We start from the raw sequence: 20,038 nt of genomic DNA, 5'->3' as shown, positions 1-20,038 counted from the left end.
CTACTATGGGCTATTAAACGGCATATCTAGCACAATCCAGAATTCCAGAAGCAGGGAGGAAGGTGCAGCCACCTCCCCGCTATGGGCAATTTAGAGACACCAGTTCACCCAGCTACATTGGATGGACTGGTGTCCTGTGCAGGGTGTTTGACTGCACATGCTTCACTAAATCAGACACTTGAAAAGTGTTCAATGAATTTCACAGGAAGCTACAAAAGTGCCAAAATATCTTAATTTTATTACACTGTTTATTTAGGGATGGTGGTACAAAGGTCTTCAATAAAACGTTTCTGTACTAAGCAACAAAATATCTAAAGTGATGGCTCACAGATTCAGAGCTTCCAGACGCTTTACACATTGGATTTTTTAAAAACTATGCTGACATGAAGTCTTATTTGAGGGTTTTGCTGATGTTAGCAAAGCCAGCTCCCACGCAGGCCACCAGCACTTTGCTTCCTCCTTTACGGCTGTCCTCCTCTGGCATCTGAGTTTCGATCTTAAACATGATCTGGAAGAAGTCCCTGACGTGCCGGAGGAACTCGATTCTGGAAGGGGGAGGAGGAGACAGGGATAAGCGGAGTTTAACTGCGTCAGAGTGTGCGAGCCACAGGACGCGAGGAATGCGGCATGTCTGGCTCGTACTAATAAAACATCAACGCTTAAGCCATTTTATAGAGACAAGGAAGAAAACCTCACAAGCCCCACCTTTCAAATAACATTCATATCCAAGTTCCAGTGTGTTTTTTCCCAAGCCGGTCCTTGGGGACCCCCAGACAGTCCACGTTTTTGCTCCCTCTCAACTACTAACACAGCCAGACCGGGTATTTCATGTTCTTGATTGGCTGGGGGCTGGGAGGGAGCAAAAACATGGACTGTCTGGGAGGTCCCCAAGGGCTGGGAAGGGAAATTGAAAGGCAGAACCATTCAGCCACACAAGCGTCCCTATGCAGAGGCCTGTGTAGTACAGGCAGAGTGAAAGTCCTTTGAGGCAAAGTTTACTACAATCACTAGACTATGCAGACAAGAGGTAAGTCTGACCTACTACATGAAAACAAACACCGAAAAATTAACCCTTGTGAAAGGCTTTCAGTAAAAAGCTTACACGATGAAATATTCAGTTCAGTTCCTGCGAGGGAGGGGGCTGAATACATCTGCACCCCAAGCATTAAAGGCTGAGGTCTACCTGGAGATGCGGCACTGGCTACTGCGCTAAGCCTGCCAATATTCAGTTATCATAGTACTGTACTTTACAAGGACACAGCACCGGTACCATGATAACTGAAAATGGACAGTTCAGGTTCTTTAGATGTGGAGAACCAGCTCCTCGGCAGCAATGAACGGAGTGAGAAAACAATGGCGAATCGAGAGGAAGCTGGTACTGACACGACTGGGCGACACTCCAAGAGGAACACCTGCTTTTACAGGGGAAGTCCAGTATATATTTTATCATTTGTTGTTTCCAGTAGGAACTGTTTTTTTGTATGTCAATGACTGTTCCAATGAAGAGAGGTAAACGTTAGCTGGATATTCAACATACGATGTTTTCCAAGTAACGCCGTTTATCAACCACGGGCAGAATTTCCTGCGAAGGGAAGCGAACTTTAGTTTGGTTTGCTGGTAGTGCCAAGTCAGAAGAGGGCGGGGGAATGACTTACGTGTAGGGCGACAATGGGCCCAGGACAGCTTTAGACACGTCCTGCTGTCCCAGCGTCATGTAGAGGAGTGCCAGAGTCTGATTGGTCGAGTCCACACAGCCGCCCTGAAACACAGCAAAGCGATTGGTTAGCGCCAGCGATTGGTTAGCACCAGCTGCTTTGAATTACTCATTCATTAGTATTCCAGTGTTATACAAAAACTGTTGCTGTTATTCAATAATTAGCTTGAATACACCAGGAAATTTCTTAAAATGTAACATTTTAAAGAAAAAGTCTTAAGCAAACTAGGCAATTTAACGTCTTACGTCTTTTTGTATTTTGTTGCCTGTTATTCACATCAGGTGTTAGATCCCCCCCCCCCCCATTCCAGTCATAATGCATTTGGCTGGAGTGAAAGATTCAGAAAAGTGCAAACACAGATTTAGAAAAGGTTTAGATTTGGATGTGCTGTCTTTCCTCACCATTCAGTAACTGATTCAAATTAATGAGAACAGGAGCATGCAAAGGAGTAGCAATGTGCTGCCAGACCATGTATATTATGGGATACAAAACGCAAGTTAAAAGTCAAGTAAGATTTTGTCTTAAAGCACCATGAGGAAAAAATGATTGCACAGAATTACAAAGAATATATGGTGCAATTTTGCACAAATGTCAAACCGAAATTATGTATTACATAAACAGATTTTAGAAGCCAAAAACAACTCCATGATTCAAAAGTGAAGGGAGTCTTTATCAGATAAGTCGAGAGGCTGAACTATTCATGGAAGCATTTCTCTGTGCAGTGCGGAGGACACGTTTCATACTGGAGGGGCCCATTATTACTTTGTCTGATGAGGATCCTAAGCCCAGTCGCTTAGCCTGAAATTTCAAGAATGCTGATTCTCTGTGACGGTCGAGAAAAAAAAAAACTTTCTAAATATGCAGACGGGGCTCGTCGAGTCAGCGTTTCCTGCGGGATTATCAACATCGTTCGCGTCTGAGCTCACCTCGGAAAAATACGTCAAACAAAATTTTAATAAAAACCATGTCATCCAGCCCCTAAAACACAATTCAAGAAATTATCCAGTACTTACAAGTGCAGTGCGTTCGTTCACTCCTGAAGGACTAACAAAAATGTCAGAAGAGTCACTAGTGATAGTGAACTGAACAAGGATGGCTTTATAAATTCAGGATGGGCTCCCTTGAGGCGAGGGGACGCGAGGGGGGGGAGACAGAAGGTAAATCTAGCTGAGACACAATCTTAAATTCCAAACAGCCAAAACGTCTCTTGGAAAAGTCCCCAGAATCCAAAAGGACAAAAACCTCTAACAGAAGAGCTTATTCTCCAAATGTCAGTTGCTGTGATCACTGCGTAAGCAGATCATATCACGTCGCTGCTATTTCAAGGCTCCGAAAACGTCAAATATCAAAAGTTTGATATTCCTTGTGTCATTTTCATCTCAGGAACACACTAAACTGGAAAAGTAAACTTGCAATACTAATAGTAAACTTCATACCAAATTCTTACAGCTATCCAGAGCACAAGAACGAGTGTATTCAAATACCAAAAGTGTCCTATAGTCTAGTACAGGCTGTCTGACATGTTTAATTCAACCCGACATAAAATCGATGGTGCTTGAGCACCTCATCCATATTATGCTTGTATTTCCAAGTCTCCTGCATCTCTGATAGTTGACTTTGGTTGCCTGAAATCAATTTTCTCCACACTGCTGGAGGACATTTTGGAGCTTAATTTAGTAGAAAGGCTGTGGGAAGGGCAACAAGCTATGCAAGACTCTTTCTATGCATCCATCCATCCATCCATCCATACCTGACCTGAATGAAAACACCGAACAAATGTGCGTTACTGCCTCAAAGTGAGTGAGGAAATATCACTGTGTAAGCAAAAAAAAAAAAAAAAGTCTGAAGGTTACAAGAAAAGCATTACAGCGGCAGACGAAACACTGCATCTCAGCTCTCAGCTAACGTTCTTCTTTAAACTTAAAGGCAACTTAACGGAAAACAATCCAGCTTGAATATACAGCACTTACGTCGAATTCTACTTTGCTACATGCTTCTTCGACAGGTTCCGTCAGCCCTTTGCTCCTGTCTACTACGACGACGGCTAGTAGCTACTGATTAACCATAAACCAAATATAGTAGCTAGCCATCTACTAGGGCACGTCGGCACCCATCTGCAGCATTAACAGGTCTCAGCACGGCCTGTTATCTCTTCCTGTCTCCCACCGCACGCCCTGGTCATCTACCAACCAATGCCAAGCAGTTTCCAGAGGAGCATAACACTGCTCCACATTCAAAAATTCATGAAATTTCACTAAGAGGATTCACATGGTCTTCATGACCTGGGAACCCAGTGTGAGCACACAGCGCTGAACGCTAACTTAATATGACGCCTGCATTTTTGTTCGGGAGCTTTCAGTCCCTTAGCGTCGTCACACAAGACCTGAAGCACATTATACTTTAATAAGACCTCATTTCTCCCTCGTTTGCATTCCAGACCTACGAGAATCAGTAGAAATGTAACCCACATGTTTAATATTAATGTGAGATATGGTATTACGTAGCCTAACTGTAGGTAATACTCACGCGTGACAAGGCACAGTTATGTCGGCGTTGCTTTTAGGATTCACGTATTTTGCATGCCGATTCAGTAGCTGCCATTATTGCCTCAGTTCTGTAAGGGTGTCCAGCCTGGACCAGGTGAACAGGTAACTCTAAAAGGTCTTTGTGCTTGTGTGTGTGTGTGTGTGTGTGTGTGTGTGTGTGTGTGTGTGTGTGTGTGTGTGTGAGAGAGAGAGAGAGAGAGAGTGATCTCCTTCATGCCCTTTGTTTTCTGGAACAGGACCCAGATCAACATTACCCTGGGTAAACATTTATCAAAAAATGGTTTGATGTACAAATGCAAGAAAATTTGACTCCCACGCAACTGGAAAAAAAAAACAGCAATACAATTACACTGCAGCAAAAACAAGCAATTAAATCAAAGGCTTTTCTGCCTACTGTTTGTAGCCGCATGAGAACTACGGATAAAATCTAGCGGCTTAACTGTCATCGATAGCACTAACTTCCGTGTCCCTGCAGCTTGCTGCTCTCTCAGGTCAGTAAGAGGGCTTACTTCTCACGGCGACCTCTTACTCAAAGTATGCTGACCCTGCAACGTGACACAACAGCCACGTCTGATAAGACATGCATTCAGTCGTGATTACCGGCTTGTTCCATTTAGCTAGCATTTAAGGCATTCAGCACAGGGCTAAGAAATTCCAGATTCCAGACCCGATACAAACCTTAAACCGTTTCCACGCACGAACTCTGGACATTGTCTGGAGAATTAGGTCCGGACTTTTTTTTCCAGAGTCGCCCTTTCACACATGTGGCGCACAACCAGAGACAGTACGTGTCAGATGTGTTCACACCTACAAGAAATACTCTGGTTTGTTTAATTGAGGGGTAGAGTTTGGGTAGAGCGTGCTGGACGCAGGACTTGCAAAAAGAACACTGCGAAAATCACAGTCTTGTTTGCAGCATTATTAACAGAAGTTGCAGAATTTCGTCATCTCTCCAGCTAGCCATGTCTGTTGGGGGGGGGGGGTCTTTCGCTCATGAATGTTTTTATTTTTCCATATTTGCACGACAAACGTCACTAGCACAACCACTCGCTCGCGGTGAATTCTCCCTGCTCCATTCACACATAGGGGTCAATCTGAAATTACCTGGACTTTGTATTAGGGAGCTTGCGGGGTAAAGTCCGTTTACTGTCTGATACGATTGATTGAGAGGTTCGCGTTCACTCATACGGACCTTCCGGGTAACGTCTTGAAAAGTACAGGGTGGCAGTGCGTGTCTGAAAGGGGCTTTAATCCGCGAAAACGATCCGGACACATAGGCAACAATACACACCAACATCAGCTGCAGTACGGTGACAACAGTCACGGGAAACCCAAGCAGGAATTCAGAGTGCAAAATCCCTCAAACACAACACATGACCAAAATAGCAGGTCATTGGCCGAAATGTTCATGGCGCAAACAGCCATTGGATAAACCCGTGAGGCCAACGGCAGATTCACAGTGAGCAACCTTCAGTGGTGACCGGCAGTGAGCCAGGACTGCTTACCCTGTAAATCTCCTCCAGCAGCAGCCTGGCACAGTTCCTCCCGAGGTCCTCTGGGAGCATCGGGCTGCCCTGTCCCTGGGGGTTGGAGACGAGCTCCGCGCTTAGGAACGTGCCATTTGTTGTCTCGGCCACAAGCGTAAGGCCAAAACCTGGCGACCTAAGAGATAAACCAGGACCAGACAGTTACCCTTTACAAGGACACTTGTGGGAAATGATGATTGTTACTGTAAAGAAATTTATGCGACTGGAGATGGATGGGGGGGAATGATCCGAAAACCACGCAGAACTGAAGCCTCTTTGAATGACTACATCTAGAGAACATCGAGAGAATAAATGGCAGCTGCGGAGGAACTTACTTCCCAGCATTCGCGCCCTTCATGTGGTCTGTGTGTATGTAAATATCCGGAATAAATTTGTTGAGAATGTTCCGGGCAGAGTCCACTATTCTGTTTGCCATTTGTGGGGAAACTCTTACTGAATATCTGAACAGACACATCAAGGAATAAAATCAAGTTATGCAAGTGTTACACAACAGCCCTTCCCAGAAAAAAAAACACAACCTAACACAATTTTTCTGGAAACAGGTAAAATTTACATATAAGACGGATTTTTTCAGGACTGTCTGGATTACGAAGACGACAACATCAGTGATAAGGATACGCCGTCCCGCGGATGCGCTTGATTTTCCCAGGGTCGGTCAGCTGGACGGGTCGAACCGTCCGCCGGACTGGACAGGAGAAAAACACCTCGCCTCCACCACCAGGGGGCATCCCCCGTTTTACAATCTGCACACAAGAGACATTCCTCAAGATCGCTGGTGATATTTGCAGTGAGTGGCAGAGTGAAGTCACAGAGTTTGAATCTAAGTTTATTACAGATATTATAAGAGCCGTTACGGACCTGACATAGTACCTTCACAAACACAGCATTGCAGGACCAATAAAGAAAAGCAAATAACACAAGCAAATTTCAAAATATGCAATATGCAAAAATGTAACGTTTTAATAACTGGAAGCAATGCACATTGCCAACAATGTTTACTGTATATCACTGTGCAGATTTTTTTTATATTTTACTTTATTTCTATAATATATCATTTATGTTACATATCTTATTGTATGCACCAATTAAGGTATTGAAATCAAGACATTGTTCTGGTACTGAAAAAAAAAAAATTCAAACGATGTCCAGCCCTAGTTATACAACATTACTTAAAAGCAACTAGGTATGATTATGCCAAAGGACAGCTTTCAACAGATGAACATGACACAATCATAAGCAAGACCCCACAAATCCAACCTTCAACTCAAGACCCTCGCCATCAAGTCCAAAGTGCTTCATCAGGGGAATGGAGGTGGCCTTCAATGTATCCACCTAGAAGCCAAAACATTAATTTATGTTACACACTGGAAAAATCCTCTCACTTCATTGAAATCAGAGGTTCAGTTTCTTTAATGGTGCCTTTCCCAAGAGCGCCCCCTAAGGGAAGAAATCATTTTGGACCCAAAGTCATTATGGATCCACATGACTGTTAATGTACAGATCTGAGTGACAAAAGCACCGAAACAAATCACTCCAGAATTATTATGGAGGGGTGTTACATTTTAAGTTTAATTACTTTATACTAATCATCATTTCTGCTATGTGTGCTGTGATAATATAAACCTGCAAATTCCTACGGCATTAAGGCGGGAGGCGGGGCTAACAGAGGGGTCTCTCTGTTCATTGGACAATGCAGGTGGGAGGCGGGGCTTACGGAGGGGTCTCGCTGGTCATTGGTGACGCCCTTGAGAGTGGCTCGCAGTGGACTCTTCATGAAGGGGGCCAGCATCAAAAGGGCCTCCAGGTAGTAACCCACTGAGCGCTGCGGGTTGCAGTCGTGCTCCACAGCGCCCCCGTAGAGCAGGCCCGGCTGGTAGAAAAGAACAGTACCTATGGGATTGAACAAACACCATACCGTATATCGTGAGGCAAAGCATAAGGCACTAGCAGCAGGGAAAGTGAGCTGCAAATACACGCACTGGGACTCATCGGCAAATCAATATCTAAGAAATCGTCAATAACCACTCAAAGTGAAGCAATACTCACACATTACTTATTATCAATGGTTATATTTGTCTCAACAATCTACTTAAAAGCCTTCATTGTGAAAAGAGCCATGAAGAGCAACACTTATGCACCTACTGAGCAAAAGCATTAAATGTTAGATCAATACCATTGTATTCAGCACCTATGCGGGCTGAACACGACTCCGAGGTGAAATATTATACAGCATGGTAGTTAGTGTTATTGGTAAGCAGGGTCTCAGCTGATAAACAGCACTTCACCAAAGTAGAGTGTCAGTGATGATACAGGTTCATTTAATTTCATCTTACCTGTTTGATTAATTTCAATTCGGGTGCCATTTGTTATTTTGTCCAAAAGTCTAATGAAGCTGGCCTCAAAATCTGTACAATGTACACAAAAAAGCAAGATGATTAAAAAGAAAATTATTTATTCTAAAATACCCATTCCTCACCTGGCGAACAGTGGCGCTTAAAACATTATAGATACCAACTGATTGAAATAAATTAAATCCACGATTCCAGTCAATAAACCAATAACCAGGCAGCTATCAGCAAGGAATTCAAACAAATAATATCTAATAATAAACCAAAAACCATCGCCCACGCCTGAAACACTGGTATGTATTCACAGTAAACAGTACGTATTCACATTGAGATGTTACAGGACACAAAGCTGACCTGTTTCACGCTGTAATAACACATTAATATTATCGTCGTTTATTCTCAAGTTATGTAACTACGTACTCAACCAGTTTAAATATAATGTGAACCATACAGTACTGTTTAAAGACGCATATCGTGCTATTATTTACACAAGAATCAGATATGAGGTACACTCTACTCTCGCTTTTCCTGATCCATCTACAAACTGCAAATTAAGTTACACAAATCAAACCATAAAACTTGGTGCGCAATACTGAAATGGGAGACGACCAGCATGGATCCGTTTCCGAATCTAAGCGCGCACTTTGTATAGAAAAATAATGCTTAATATAGCATGCAAACAAATAGACTGCATGTCTACAGTGAACGAATGATGCGGTTTGGAACTGGGCAAGTTACGTTTTAAAAACAAAGTCACAGCCAGTCCTTTCTTCGCAAAAGGATCAATGAATAAAGATTAAAATAGAATTGCAAATAAGCAGCTAATACATGAACCATGGCTGTTCAACAAAATGACATATGTTAAAGATGCGTTTAAATAAACCTGTCGAAATAGTTGCTTTATACTTATAAACTCTTTCACGTACAGCTACAAAACTATGACAATCTCAGTCGACTATGTTTCAAGTCATCCAGATGCCAACCTGTAAATATAAACACTGCTGACTGCGATTCCGTTACCTACCTTGAAGTCCGGGATTATCATCACTTGAACGAATGTTTTTGATTTTGACCCATTTTCCAGTCAGTGTGGATAAAATGAGCCTTTGCCTAAAGAAATTACACCCTTCATATGTGAGCCCCAGGCTCGCCATGTTGTTGTTGCTCTCGGGGCTGCCTGCATGCACGTGGTTTGAATGCCTAGGCAAGATATACATGGAAAAGGTGAAGGGTCACAGCGGTACGGGTCGCCAAGAGGGACAAACTGAACCGAATGCCCCCCCAGTATTCAACACCGTACTCGTATTAGAAAAATGTCAACAAAAGCGATTACAAAATGAAATAAAATGCTCAAATATATACATTTCTTGGAAAGTGAAAGAAGTACAAGAAAAACCGAAGATTAAAATAATAAAATTGTACTATTTGCGGTTGAATGCTGAAAACATCTACACTCAATCTCGTCTGTAACTACTGGAATCTAACTTGCGCTGTTGCTACAAAAAATAAACTGAAACTACAATTGGATTGAAAGAGGAGATTAACATGGTGCAGTTGACGTGATAAGGGGTCATGAACAAGGATCAACTTTGTTTGTCATGTTACGTACTGAAATGGAATTAATTGGGGATGAATTGTATGAACTGAATGAAGTTAACATCATAAAGATGGAAATATGTTACACATAAGTTCACTGTCATGAAGTGGCCCTAAGAGTTTCCAAGACAAGCACAGCTGCCTGACTCACAGAGTGACACACACCTGAAGCGTTACACAATAACAAACGCACATCCACTTATACTTCAGCCTGGTGAAAATAATTGTTTATCTACAGTTTGGAGGAATGCAGTTACCCCACAAAATGGCTTCTGCATAGATCACTAAAGCTTGATCTATGCATGTCCTGCAGCTGCTTATGCCATTCTGGGTCATAAGGGATTCTGGAGCCTATGGGTGAAAGGCAAGAAACAACCCAGGATGGAGCACTAGCCCATCGTAGGGTACAATCACATGCAGTTTGGTTACTCCAGTTAAGCTCAGCATGGGGAGAAGATGCAAACTCCACACACAGAGCCATAGTGGAGGGTCAAACCCCGGTCGCAGAGGTCACACCAAATCTATATATTCAGCTCCAGTCTGTTACAGTAGACATCTGTGCATTTTTTTGTTCTACCAAAAGCATTTTTCATTGTATGACTGAGTAAATAATGTTGACTGCTTACATGTTCAGGGCTTTGGATCTGAATATAGCTACAGCTGGGAGTGCGATGAGGTGGCATTTTCATCGATAACAGCTACTGAACAATTCAGTCTTAAGGGTGAATCATCCTTCAACACCAAGCCTATACCCTAACCATATAGATGCAGATTAAATCATGCTGGGTCAGCGTTCAATGGCATGTAAGACCGGTGAACATGATGAGACACAGGGAGGTGATTTTCCATGCTGAAACAACAACTGATTGCAATGGACAGAGAGATACATGTCAGATATTTTCAATTGTCAGCACATAGATTTAATCATTTGGTTTGTCGTGCCCAGTTATTGCAGACCAGTCTATGTACAGTACGCCTGCCGAAATTCCCATGAGACTAACAATCACGGTTCATGTCCCAGCTTTAAGTAGAAGTCAACAACCAGTTACAGCTTAGCTACAAAGTAGCCCCAAGGACAGTGTCCTCCATAATGTCGTGAATCTGTTAAGGCCAGTGGAAAGCAACGCCCACCAGCATTTCTACACCATGTCTATCAAGCTCACCAATCACAATCGTAGGGGTCTACATGAACACGACCTGTAGCTGCATTTTAGGGAGATGCTCATCAGCTTCAGCCCTACATATACCATAGGTTTGTCACAGACGTATAAACCAGTCTTTATCCTGTGACTGGACTTGCATCACACACACAGCTGTGCACCGTTCCTTGGCCAGAACAGAATCCACACTGACCATAGTGAATTCAAAAACGGTGACGGCATCTGATCCACAAAAGCCTTCAGCCCTCCATCAGTCTGAGGTGATATTCCAGATGTCGCTCCAGCTATTCAACAATCCATCCAGGTCGGCACCTCTTTACCTTCACCACACCTGAAGAGAAACCTCACATGTCGTTAACCACAATATTTTTGAAGTCTCTCCAAACTAATCCCTGTCTCTGCTCAGACCTGCCGTCGTCATCTGGGCCAGACGGTACTACTCGACTAAATCGGCAGATCCCTCCTTAAGGATCGTTCTGAAAGCCACCTTCTTCAACTTCCCTCTCTGCTATGACAGGTCTGTGTGTTATGATAGAAACCAGCAGCCCACTAACTAGACTCAGTGTCCCTGAAGTGACTCTGGATACCAAAAAAAAAAAGATTTTTCAAAGGTAGGAGATGAACCTGCAGTGGTTATTCCCAAGAAAGCCTTAATATTCCTCTGTATATCCGTTGCCCTGAATGATGAATCCAAATTCACCAGCAAGCGATGATCAGTTGCACCCTCTTTACAACATACAGATTCCATTCAAAAGTCAATCATCTGCCCAGGGAGCTCAGTTATCGGGGTTACTGTGTCTGAACATGGCGTTTATTCCAGACACCCAAAGACTAGCACAGAAACCAAATTTAAAACTAACCAGTCAGGTTCTGTTCAATTACACCCTTAAGGTACCAGCCATTCAATACGTGCGCATTTCAGTCTCCCGGCAGGACGAGTTAAGGCGGTGTCCGCTTGGTTTGTCTTTTTTTTTTTAAGGTGGTACCCCTTTTAGCCACAATATGTTACACACACACATGCATATTTGCACCTGTGTGTGTGTGTGTTTTTGTGTGCGTGCGCCTTTTTGTCTAATACAGACAATCCAGCAAAAAAACCTCCTTACATTATAATACAAGACATCGACTCCAGTTTAACTATTCAGTTCACCATCGGGAGAACTTTAATACATTTAAATATATACGAATGATTTTCCAAAAATAGCTACTGATCACGGCCGCATTACAATGAAAATAAGACAGACGATGCAAATCCAACAGGTGAAGTATGAACCTCAAATTCCCACGACAGCTGTCCCGAGTACCAGGACAACAAACGTAACCTCACATAAGCATATTATGAAATGAAAAGGGTGCACGTTTCCTCGTTTCTGCACAGTGCCGCACACTGTAGGCTGTCTGATGGGCGATCGCCGCCTTACCCCCCAGCACAGGGTCCCGTATCTGCTTTCAACTTCCTGCATTGCAGCCGTTCCTCCTCCTCCGTCCGTCCGCCCGCGTCAGGCGTTTAAAAAACAGCCTTTTTTCTCAGGGACGTCTGCCAACAAAGCGGCATCTAGGCATTCAGACGCCCAGACTCATTATTATTTTGTAATATATTTTATTCTTTTATTTAGCTGCTTATTTTTATGCCGGGCGTCGCCACAGGGAAGATCTTTTTAATATATTTAATAGTTAATCACTTATTTTGTAAATAGTGTGGAATATGGGTCTGCGCGTGCTGTTCCGGGCGATTATCATGGGACCACCGGGCTCAGGAAAAGGGACCATATCGGATCGCATAAGTAAAAGCTTCGGACTGACACACCTTTCAAGCGGAGACGTCCTCAGAGCCAATATAAAAGCAAAGACCGGTAGGATCCTTCTCCAAACGTGCATTGCAAGGGAAACGGTTTTCCTTTGTAGCCGTCGGCGATGAGTGTGACACAAAGCAGTGTTTTGATGAATGCGATCTTGATGCATCTGATAGTTGCTTGCATTTCCACTAACTTTCCTAGCTGCAGAAAACTTTCGGAGGGCTGCCTTCGAAATCCCCTGTTTGACTGCGTGGTGGGATCCAGTCATGTAAAGTGCAATTACAATCGGGGCTTTCGGATATAGACGTGGTACCGAGGTCCAAGACGAAGAATTTATTTATTTATTTATTTATTTATTACCTTCAGCACGTTCATCTTTATACATTGTACAATGGTAAAATAATTAGTATTGTAGCAATGAACTTGCTACCATACTAACCATTTCACCACTGCACGATGCATAAAAATGTTACTAGTAACACTTCTTAACTTTCTAAATACTTTTTAAACATTGTTGTACGCATGTATGCAATGTATTTATTATTTATGAATGACGTGACCGCTCTGGAATAGTTGATATTCATTTATTTACCATTTTACTGCCGTGATCTTGCATACAGCCTATTGTCTACTGGCGCTGTCATTTGGCTGCTTCAGGTTTAAAGTCCAAAAAGGCGGCAGTATCTTGAAGTAAAAATGCACCGTGGCCGAAAATAATCTCCTCCGAAGCGATAATGATACTTTCCGAAAGGAATACTTTCGTATGAGGAAAGAACATTTCCTTGTAAACAAGACAACAGGGTGTGTTTTATTTTTCTGACAACAAGCTCAACATAAAAATCCAATGATAGTAAAAATAATAACAAAGTGCTGTCTTTTAGGACTGCATATTCCAACATGTTGATTTAATAGAGTTGACTCCTAAATTCTGGATTAGAATATTAGCCATTTCAGTGACGCTATATTTATCGACATGTTAGAACACGTTAGATGTGTTGTAATATAGCACTATACTTATTTCACCCATCTAGTAGGATCATGATGATGATGATGATGATACTCCCAACGTAATCGCACACTTATTTACTACGAGACTGTAAACTTGAAAGGAGTTGAACTTGAGCAGTTGAACAGTGGCTGATAATGATGGTCTATAAAAACCAGACGAAGCCATTTGATTGAGCTTAAAAGGGCAACTAGAGTTAATGTTAGAGTGCCTTTAAATGTGGGGGTCATTTGCTACGTGGGTGCTGTCAGCCCTGTGCGGATAACGCTGTACAAGTGAACATGTGTCGCAGAAGTTCTTAAATCATTCTTTTGAAATATCTTTATCGATTTCTAAGCAAATGTTTAAATCCTGTATAGTGAGACTTTAACGTCTGTGAGCCTTTTTTTTCTCAGCCTGGCCTCGTCTTTCTGGACGATCACGCTTTTGTGAGACGTTGCGTGTTATGAAGAAGGGCAGGGGATCAGTAATCAGATCTCATTCTCAGAATCCGCTGTTCTTCGTGCTTAGTTTGGAAAAAAACAATCCCTTGATTTGTCTTTCTGGGGGAACGCTGGGGCATAGAAGTCGTCAGTATTATAACACGATAATGGTGATTATATGTTAAAAAAAGTTAATCACAGCTTAAACTTAGTAGCTGAGCTCTTGACTAATAGTGGTTTTGTGTTACAAGCACTCCAACGCTGATTTGGCAAATTGTGTATTGATTTTGAGATTGTGGCCCCAAGACTGGCAAACCCCTTGCTGAAGATGTGCAGATTCTGATGCGTTATCAGTGCGTTATTTCCCTCCCCTCCCTTTATTGCTGTTCCATGACAGAGATCGGCCTGCTGATGAAATCCTGCATAGACCAGGGTCAGCTGGTCCCGGATGATGTCATCTCCCGCCTCATCCTAGGAGAGCTGCGGCAGATGGGGAGCGGCGGCTGGCTGCTTGATGGTAAACGGGCTCAATGCAAATCGCAGTGGCGCTGCTCACAGACGGCTGGGGAGGGGCTAACGCACTGCAGCCAGGGATCCTTAGGTTGGACCATTGAACCCTGTACCTTGCCTCACCACTGTAATTAAACTAACTAGTATGTTAAAGTGTGAGAAGAATCACTCACCCTTATATAACCCCCCATATACTGAGATAGATTGCAGGAAGAGAAACAGAGTTAATCTTAATCTGATGCACAGAAACTGAATCATTAACCCTTTAGTCTTTGCTAAATCGTATTGAGCCAGCGCTGGTCTGTAAATGATCCAACAAAAACACTGTAGATTTGTATCAGACTCACTCTTTATGCTAAAGTATGACAAGGTGTGTAGTTCATTAGATTTCTTCATTGGATTTGTATTGGGTAGCTTTTTCCGGAACCTACTGCTCACAAATACTGAAGTCAGACTTGATCTTTAGTTTATATTTTTAATCAGGTTACAGTGGTATACATTTCCTAAGGAACCAACAAGTCTTGCTTCCCATAACTGACCAGGGTCAAGTGCAGGATATTTACATGGAAATATAATATAGCATGCTAGAAACTTCTCATTAGGTGGGCAGACACCACATGCAATCAGTAAATAGCAACGTGCAGGGCTTTGAAATACACACACACACACACTTTAGATTTTTTTAGTATAGGAAGCTTTAAAAGTGAGAGTTTGATTTGCTTTGCAAAGACACCAGCAAGTTTACTTGGGGTCTTGCTTTGAAAGCGGTGTGTGTGTGTGCGTGTGTGTGTGTGTGTGTGTGTGTGTGTGTGTGTGTGTGTGTGAGGCCCCCTCCCCATGTGCTCCTGAAAAGACGCCACATCCCGTTTCCTGTCAGCCAGGCTTCCCCCGGACCGTCCTGCAGGCAGACGCCCTAGACGGCGCCTACAACGTCGACACCGTCATCAACCTAGACGTCCCTTTCCAGACCATCCAGGAGCGCCTGACCTCTCGCTGGCTTCACCTGCCCAGTGGCAGAGTTTACAACACCAGCTTCAACCCCCCCAAAGTCCCTGTGAGTGAGCAGGGGGGAGCATGCTGGCAATGTTTGCCTGCCGTGGCGCTTGATGTATTACCTCATTTTTATATTTATTCAAATGTATAAATGGAAAATCTCCCCTTATAGTCTTAAGATTTAAGTGAGGGTTACTTTTTGCTGCATCACACTTGCTGGTCACACATTCAGTCTGGCCGATTTAGTAAAGCTCATTCCATAAAAACATGCTATTTACATAGTGGAGATGGATGTCGGTGGGAGGAGATAAGACAGTGACAATGTTTGATTACTATTCAAGACTAAGTTGAGACCTTTGTTCTCTCCTAGACAATGAATCCTGCAAAGGGCTGACTTGTAATAAGCCAACAAACAGGCTGTTCTGTGTCTGCATACAGAGGACGGGAGAAAATTGAAGCAGTTCCAGGCCATTCAGATACACTGTTGAATTTGGTCCCTTTTCTGTTTGCTAAATCAACAACTGTTGAGTTCAATATTTATCCTCTTTACCGTCAGGAACTAATAGTGTACTAAAGGAGACTCTGGCAAACTTGTCCTACACGCACAGATACGAACATGACGGTACTTGCTCTTCGAATGAAAATGGCGGTGTCTTTTTGCGCTCATGTTCGTGCCTGACTGCACAGAGATTTAGATCTTGAGTTTCTCGGAGGTCATGGTGGATCATATCGTGTGTTCACTGCGGGGGTGGGGGCGTGTTCCTCATGCGTCTGAGGCTTAATATGCAAATGAGACTGTAGGAAAACCCAAGACATAGAGAAGGTAGTGAGCTTATCAACGTTATGTAGATCAGTGATTCTCAACCCATGGCTCGCTATCCAAATTTTGGTCGCCACATGTTCTGAAAGGGTCGCGAGGCAGAGTTGGAAATGTAAGCATTTTAAAACCAGTAAGCTCCTATGCTGGTGCACGATCAGATTTCCCAACCCTAGAATTATCCTATATGAATGGGCCTCGGGTCAGCAAAACTAGAGAACACTCAACCAATCCAAGAAGGCAAACCACAAGTGCTTAATTTAAAATTCACTGGCACATCCAATCAGATTCGTGTGATAGGCATTGCTTGGTGTAAATTTCAGTAGTTCACTGCGCACTTGATCATAGTGATAATATAAACCTACACTGGATACAGGTTCGCGACCCTCTGGCAAAGTCAAACTTGGGTTGCGGTGCAAAAACCACTGCTGTAGGTCACACTCACAAGGTGCATGGAATGGCCTGGAATTACATGGTAACATTATATCCTGTCACTGCTCAACTGCATCTTCTGTGATTAATGATACATTTTATGGGGTCAGCCATAGAGTTTTGTTCACTTTGGGTCACAGCAATGTGGTTTCTGGAAACTGATGTATTCTGTTTGTTTATATGCTCTACTCTCTGCTCAAACTGACCTCCCTTTGCATGCAGCAGACATACAGTATGTCTGTGACTGTAGATGTGGGGGTGAAACATGAAACAGTCCTGTGGAGGCATATGACAGATATTCTCTGGAGTTCCTTAAAAATGCTTAAAAAATGTTTAAGCATTGATTCAAATTTTTCTATTTTAGATAAGAGTGGAATGTACAGTACGATGAGCATGATGTCATTCTATCTACAGAACTCAAAAATACATTTCTGGATGTTGGGAGGTTACAGATTGACATGCATGTACTGTAATACTACGTGTGTCAGTGAAGCATTCTGTTTATCTTTATATAACATACGTCTATGTGTTGCATTACACTGCATGAATCTCTGTTTCGCATGAGGTAATAAGAGATGCACCTCTTTGGTATGTGTAGGGTCTTGATGATGTCACTGGGGAACCCCTGACACAAAGGTCTGATGACACGCCAGACACCGTTGCCAGGAGACTGAAGGCCTATGAGACCCAGACACAGCCGGTGCTCGAGTACTACAGGTAAAACGTTATAGCCTCACAGATTCTTAGACCATTTATTACATGTATTACGGCAGTAAAGTCAATCAGGAGTGCAGATCTTCCACGTGTTCGTGATGTTCTTTGGGATGATGATTCCATCTCAGAAGCCTACAATCATTCTATATATCACACATAGTATATATCATATGTAAGCTGTATATAAAATATAATGGCTTTGATAAAATGTTGGAACGGAACAGAAATAACACACTATCAGTTGTTTTGACGTTCGCCCAAGGGAAACGCAAGAAACCAAATGTCCATCATGGATTTTGGAAAGGTTATAATGTGCTGTGAGATTTAGACATCTGGGTTTGGGCCTGTTATCAGAGTGCTTGACACCTGACATCATCTGTATAACTTTTCTTTATGAATGAAATGAGAAATAAAATATTTGTCTGTTGTATTGCTTGAGGAATGAGAGGCATACCACCCATTTACCTGTGCTGACCCGGTACTGGGTGACAGGCAGCGTAGCGGAACAGCCTAAGCGGGGGAACAGCCTAAGCGTGGTCTCAGTCCATCACGGGGCATGTAGGAATCTCTAAATTGTCAACATTAATGGTTAAGCCAAGAAATACGAGCGGTCCAGTATGAGACATGTTATAGATGCATCTTCAGTTTCCCACTGACTCCTGTCATTGTTCTTTTACCTACAGGAGCAAAGGGATGCTGGAAACCTTTTCAGGAACTGAAACCAACAAGATCTGGCCTCACGTTCATGCTTTCCTGTCTCGGAAACTGAGTCCCGGATCCCATAAGGCTGCTGGGAATGTGTAGGAGCCGCAGTCTGTTAGGGGACTGAGGACGGTTCTCCTAGCTTAGGTGCAGAACCCGAAGGGAACTCCGGAACTCTGAACACTTCCTGTAGCTCAGGCTGTGCATTGTTATAGTGGGAAAAATTAAATGTAGCCGAGTAACTTTATAAGTGACAAGAAGGGAAAGGCGACTGGTCGAATGTGGAAGGTGACTTAAAAAAATTTTGTATCACTGGTAATAGTATCGAATGAGTGCCGTATTTGTGGCCAGGCTGGGTGTGATTTTGTAGAATGTCGAGCTGGGTTGGTCTGGTATGCCCTGCTTGGTGCTCTGTGCTGCCTTAATCGTGTGTTCAGGAGTGAAGGGGTGCCTGTGTGTGCTGTCATTGATGCTGAGCCGAGCGAACCAAGCTACGCTTACAGAGAAGAAAGACATGATATCTAATAATGACATGCACTTTAAACAATTAGCGAATCACAAATTTGTAATTGATATTAATGTTGCTCTTGGATATAATATAGACCTTTGTAAACCACTAAAATATATTTTAAATGGTAGCGTAGCTATATTTTAAGTATTTCATACTAAAAGACATTGATTTTGCTAGTTGATAGTGGATAGATGGTAAAGCTAAATTTTGAATGGCTTAACATTTTAAATGTCATCTTCACTCATCTTGGAAAGGTTATTTTTTTACATTTTTGAAAAAAATGTTAATTTTTGTACATAACTCTACAATAACTATTTAAAATTCTCAGAGTGAATTAGTAACATTCCAATAGAAACTAGTATTTGTTGCCTTAGTTGGAGTAACATTTTAAAATTGAAATACTCCAGTAATGAGCTGCAGGAAATGGGTTAATGGTCTGTAGTTTATAAGAAGGTTTTAATTTTTGTTCAATAATTTTGACATTCACCCTTACCTTCTTATCGCCTTACTCATTATTCTAAAGCCCGACTTGTCCATTTTATAAGAATTAAGACCGTCAATTAAAAAAAAATTGGCTGGACTTGGACCAACTTCTCTTTATCTTTTTGTTACCATTATATCAAGGTTGGTGTCATTTGTCTTTTCCCATAGTTACCCACAGTTGATTGGTATCCAGAAATATCTCATTAACCTAACCTTGCCTTAAATACAGATTTCTGTATTACTCTACATTTTACATACCACATCCGATGCTATTTTCCATTATTTTTCTAGGAAATCTTATGTTAACGAGTAGGTAAAAATAGCATTTCTTGATGAAATTAAGAAACCTTTTTGACAATAAACATTTAACTGATGCGACCAAAAACTATGCCTTTAGTATTCTCTGAGGCAGTAAAAGTGAGCCTTTGTAAATAAAATGTGTTCCAATCAAAAATAAATCGCTTTAGTAAATCAACTTGGTAAATCAACTTGACTCTTCGGTCTTATGTGTCAGCATGAACTTCAGCCAAGCTGGTTAACAAGACTCCGGGCAGAAATGAATCCTTCCGTCCATCAATCTTCTGTAACTGCTAGTCCAGTACAGGGAGGACTGGAGCCCAGCACAGGGGAACAAGCAAACCGCACATGCAGGACTGGGATGGGATTTGAACCCTGGAGGTGCAGACCCACCCTCTCAGCTCATGATTAATAAGAATCAAACAAGACCGATCTTCATCGTA

At 42.5% G+C, this 20,038-nt stretch overlaps 2 protein-coding genes across 4 annotated transcripts; one reads left to right on the top strand and one right to left on the bottom strand.

Annotated features, from left to right (window-relative positions):
* Window positions 1-218: 218 nt before the first annotated feature.
* rcl1 (RNA terminal phosphate cyclase-like 1) lies at window positions 219-12,412 on the bottom strand. 3 transcript variants are annotated; one of them, XM_049018717.1, is made up of 11 exons: window positions 12,334-12,400; window positions 11,106-11,243; window positions 9,181-9,356; window positions 8,142-8,213; window positions 7,523-7,698; window positions 7,066-7,140; window positions 6,427-6,551; window positions 6,123-6,248; window positions 5,767-5,923; window positions 1,656-1,759; window positions 219-545 (listed from the first exon to the last, which is right to left on the bottom strand). In XM_049018717.1, the coding sequence occupies exons 2-11, from the start codon at window positions 11,132-11,134 to the stop codon at window positions 392-394; spliced, it is 1,194 nt and encodes a 397-aa protein (XP_048874674.1). In that variant the 5' UTR covers window positions 11,135-11,243; window positions 12,334-12,400; the 3' UTR covers window positions 219-391. The 3 variants fall into 3 exon arrangements, with proteins under 3 accessions (XP_048874674.1, XP_048874673.1, XP_048874675.1); XM_049018716.1 differs by lacking the exon at window positions 12,334-12,400 and adding an exon at window positions 11,537-11,748; XM_049018718.1 differs by lacking the exon at window positions 11,106-11,243 and having other exon boundaries at window positions 12,334-12,412.
* On the top strand, window positions 12,377-19,786 carry ak3 (adenylate kinase 3). Its single transcript, XM_049018720.1, has 5 exons — window positions 12,377-12,765; window positions 14,534-14,653; window positions 15,528-15,700; window positions 17,487-17,605; window positions 18,286-19,786. Exons 1-5 carry the CDS (start codon window positions 12,618-12,620, stop codon window positions 18,404-18,406), a joined length of 681 nt encoding a protein of 226 aa, XP_048874677.1. The 5' UTR covers window positions 12,377-12,617; the 3' UTR covers window positions 18,407-19,786.
* Window positions 19,787-20,038: the final 252 nt, after the last annotated feature.

The sequence above is a fragment of the Brienomyrus brachyistius genome, chromosome 7 (assembly GCF_023856365.1).
Source record: "Brienomyrus brachyistius isolate T26 chromosome 7, BBRACH_0.4, whole genome shotgun sequence".
NCBI lineage: Eukaryota > Metazoa > Chordata > Actinopteri > Osteoglossiformes > Mormyridae > Brienomyrus > Brienomyrus brachyistius.
The sequence above is the reverse complement of the archived record's forward strand: the minus strand, read 5'-3'. Positions and strand labels throughout refer to the sequence as shown.

What these genes read in the sequence shown, in the direction of transcription:
- rcl1 (XM_049018717.1), bottom strand. Translation starts at nt 11,134, where the DNA reads ATGCCGTCACCGTTTTTGAATTCACTATG. An exon ending in TGCTGGAGGAGATTTACAGG is followed by an intron (nt 1,760 to 5,766) that starts GTAAGCAGTCCT and finishes GCTGTGTTTCAG; the next exon opens with GGCGGCTGTGTGGACTCGAC. An exon ending in GGCCCATTGTCGCCCTACAC is followed by an intron (nt 546 to 1,655) that starts GTAAGTCATTCC and finishes TCCCCCTTCCAG; the next exon opens with AATCGAGTTCCTCCGGCACG.
- ak3 (XM_049018720.1), top strand. Translation starts at nt 12,618, where the DNA reads ATGGGTCTGCGCGTGCTGTTCCGGGCGATTATCATGGGACCACCGGGC. An exon ending in CGGCGGCTGGCTGCTTGATG is followed by an intron (nt 14,654 to 15,527) that starts GTAAACGGGCTC and finishes CCTGTCAGCCAG; the next exon opens with GCTTCCCCCGGACCGTCCTG. An exon ending in TCAACCCCCCCAAAGTCCCT is followed by an intron (nt 15,701 to 17,486) that starts GTGAGTGAGCAG and finishes TGGTATGTGTAG; the next exon opens with GGTCTTGATGATGTCACTGG.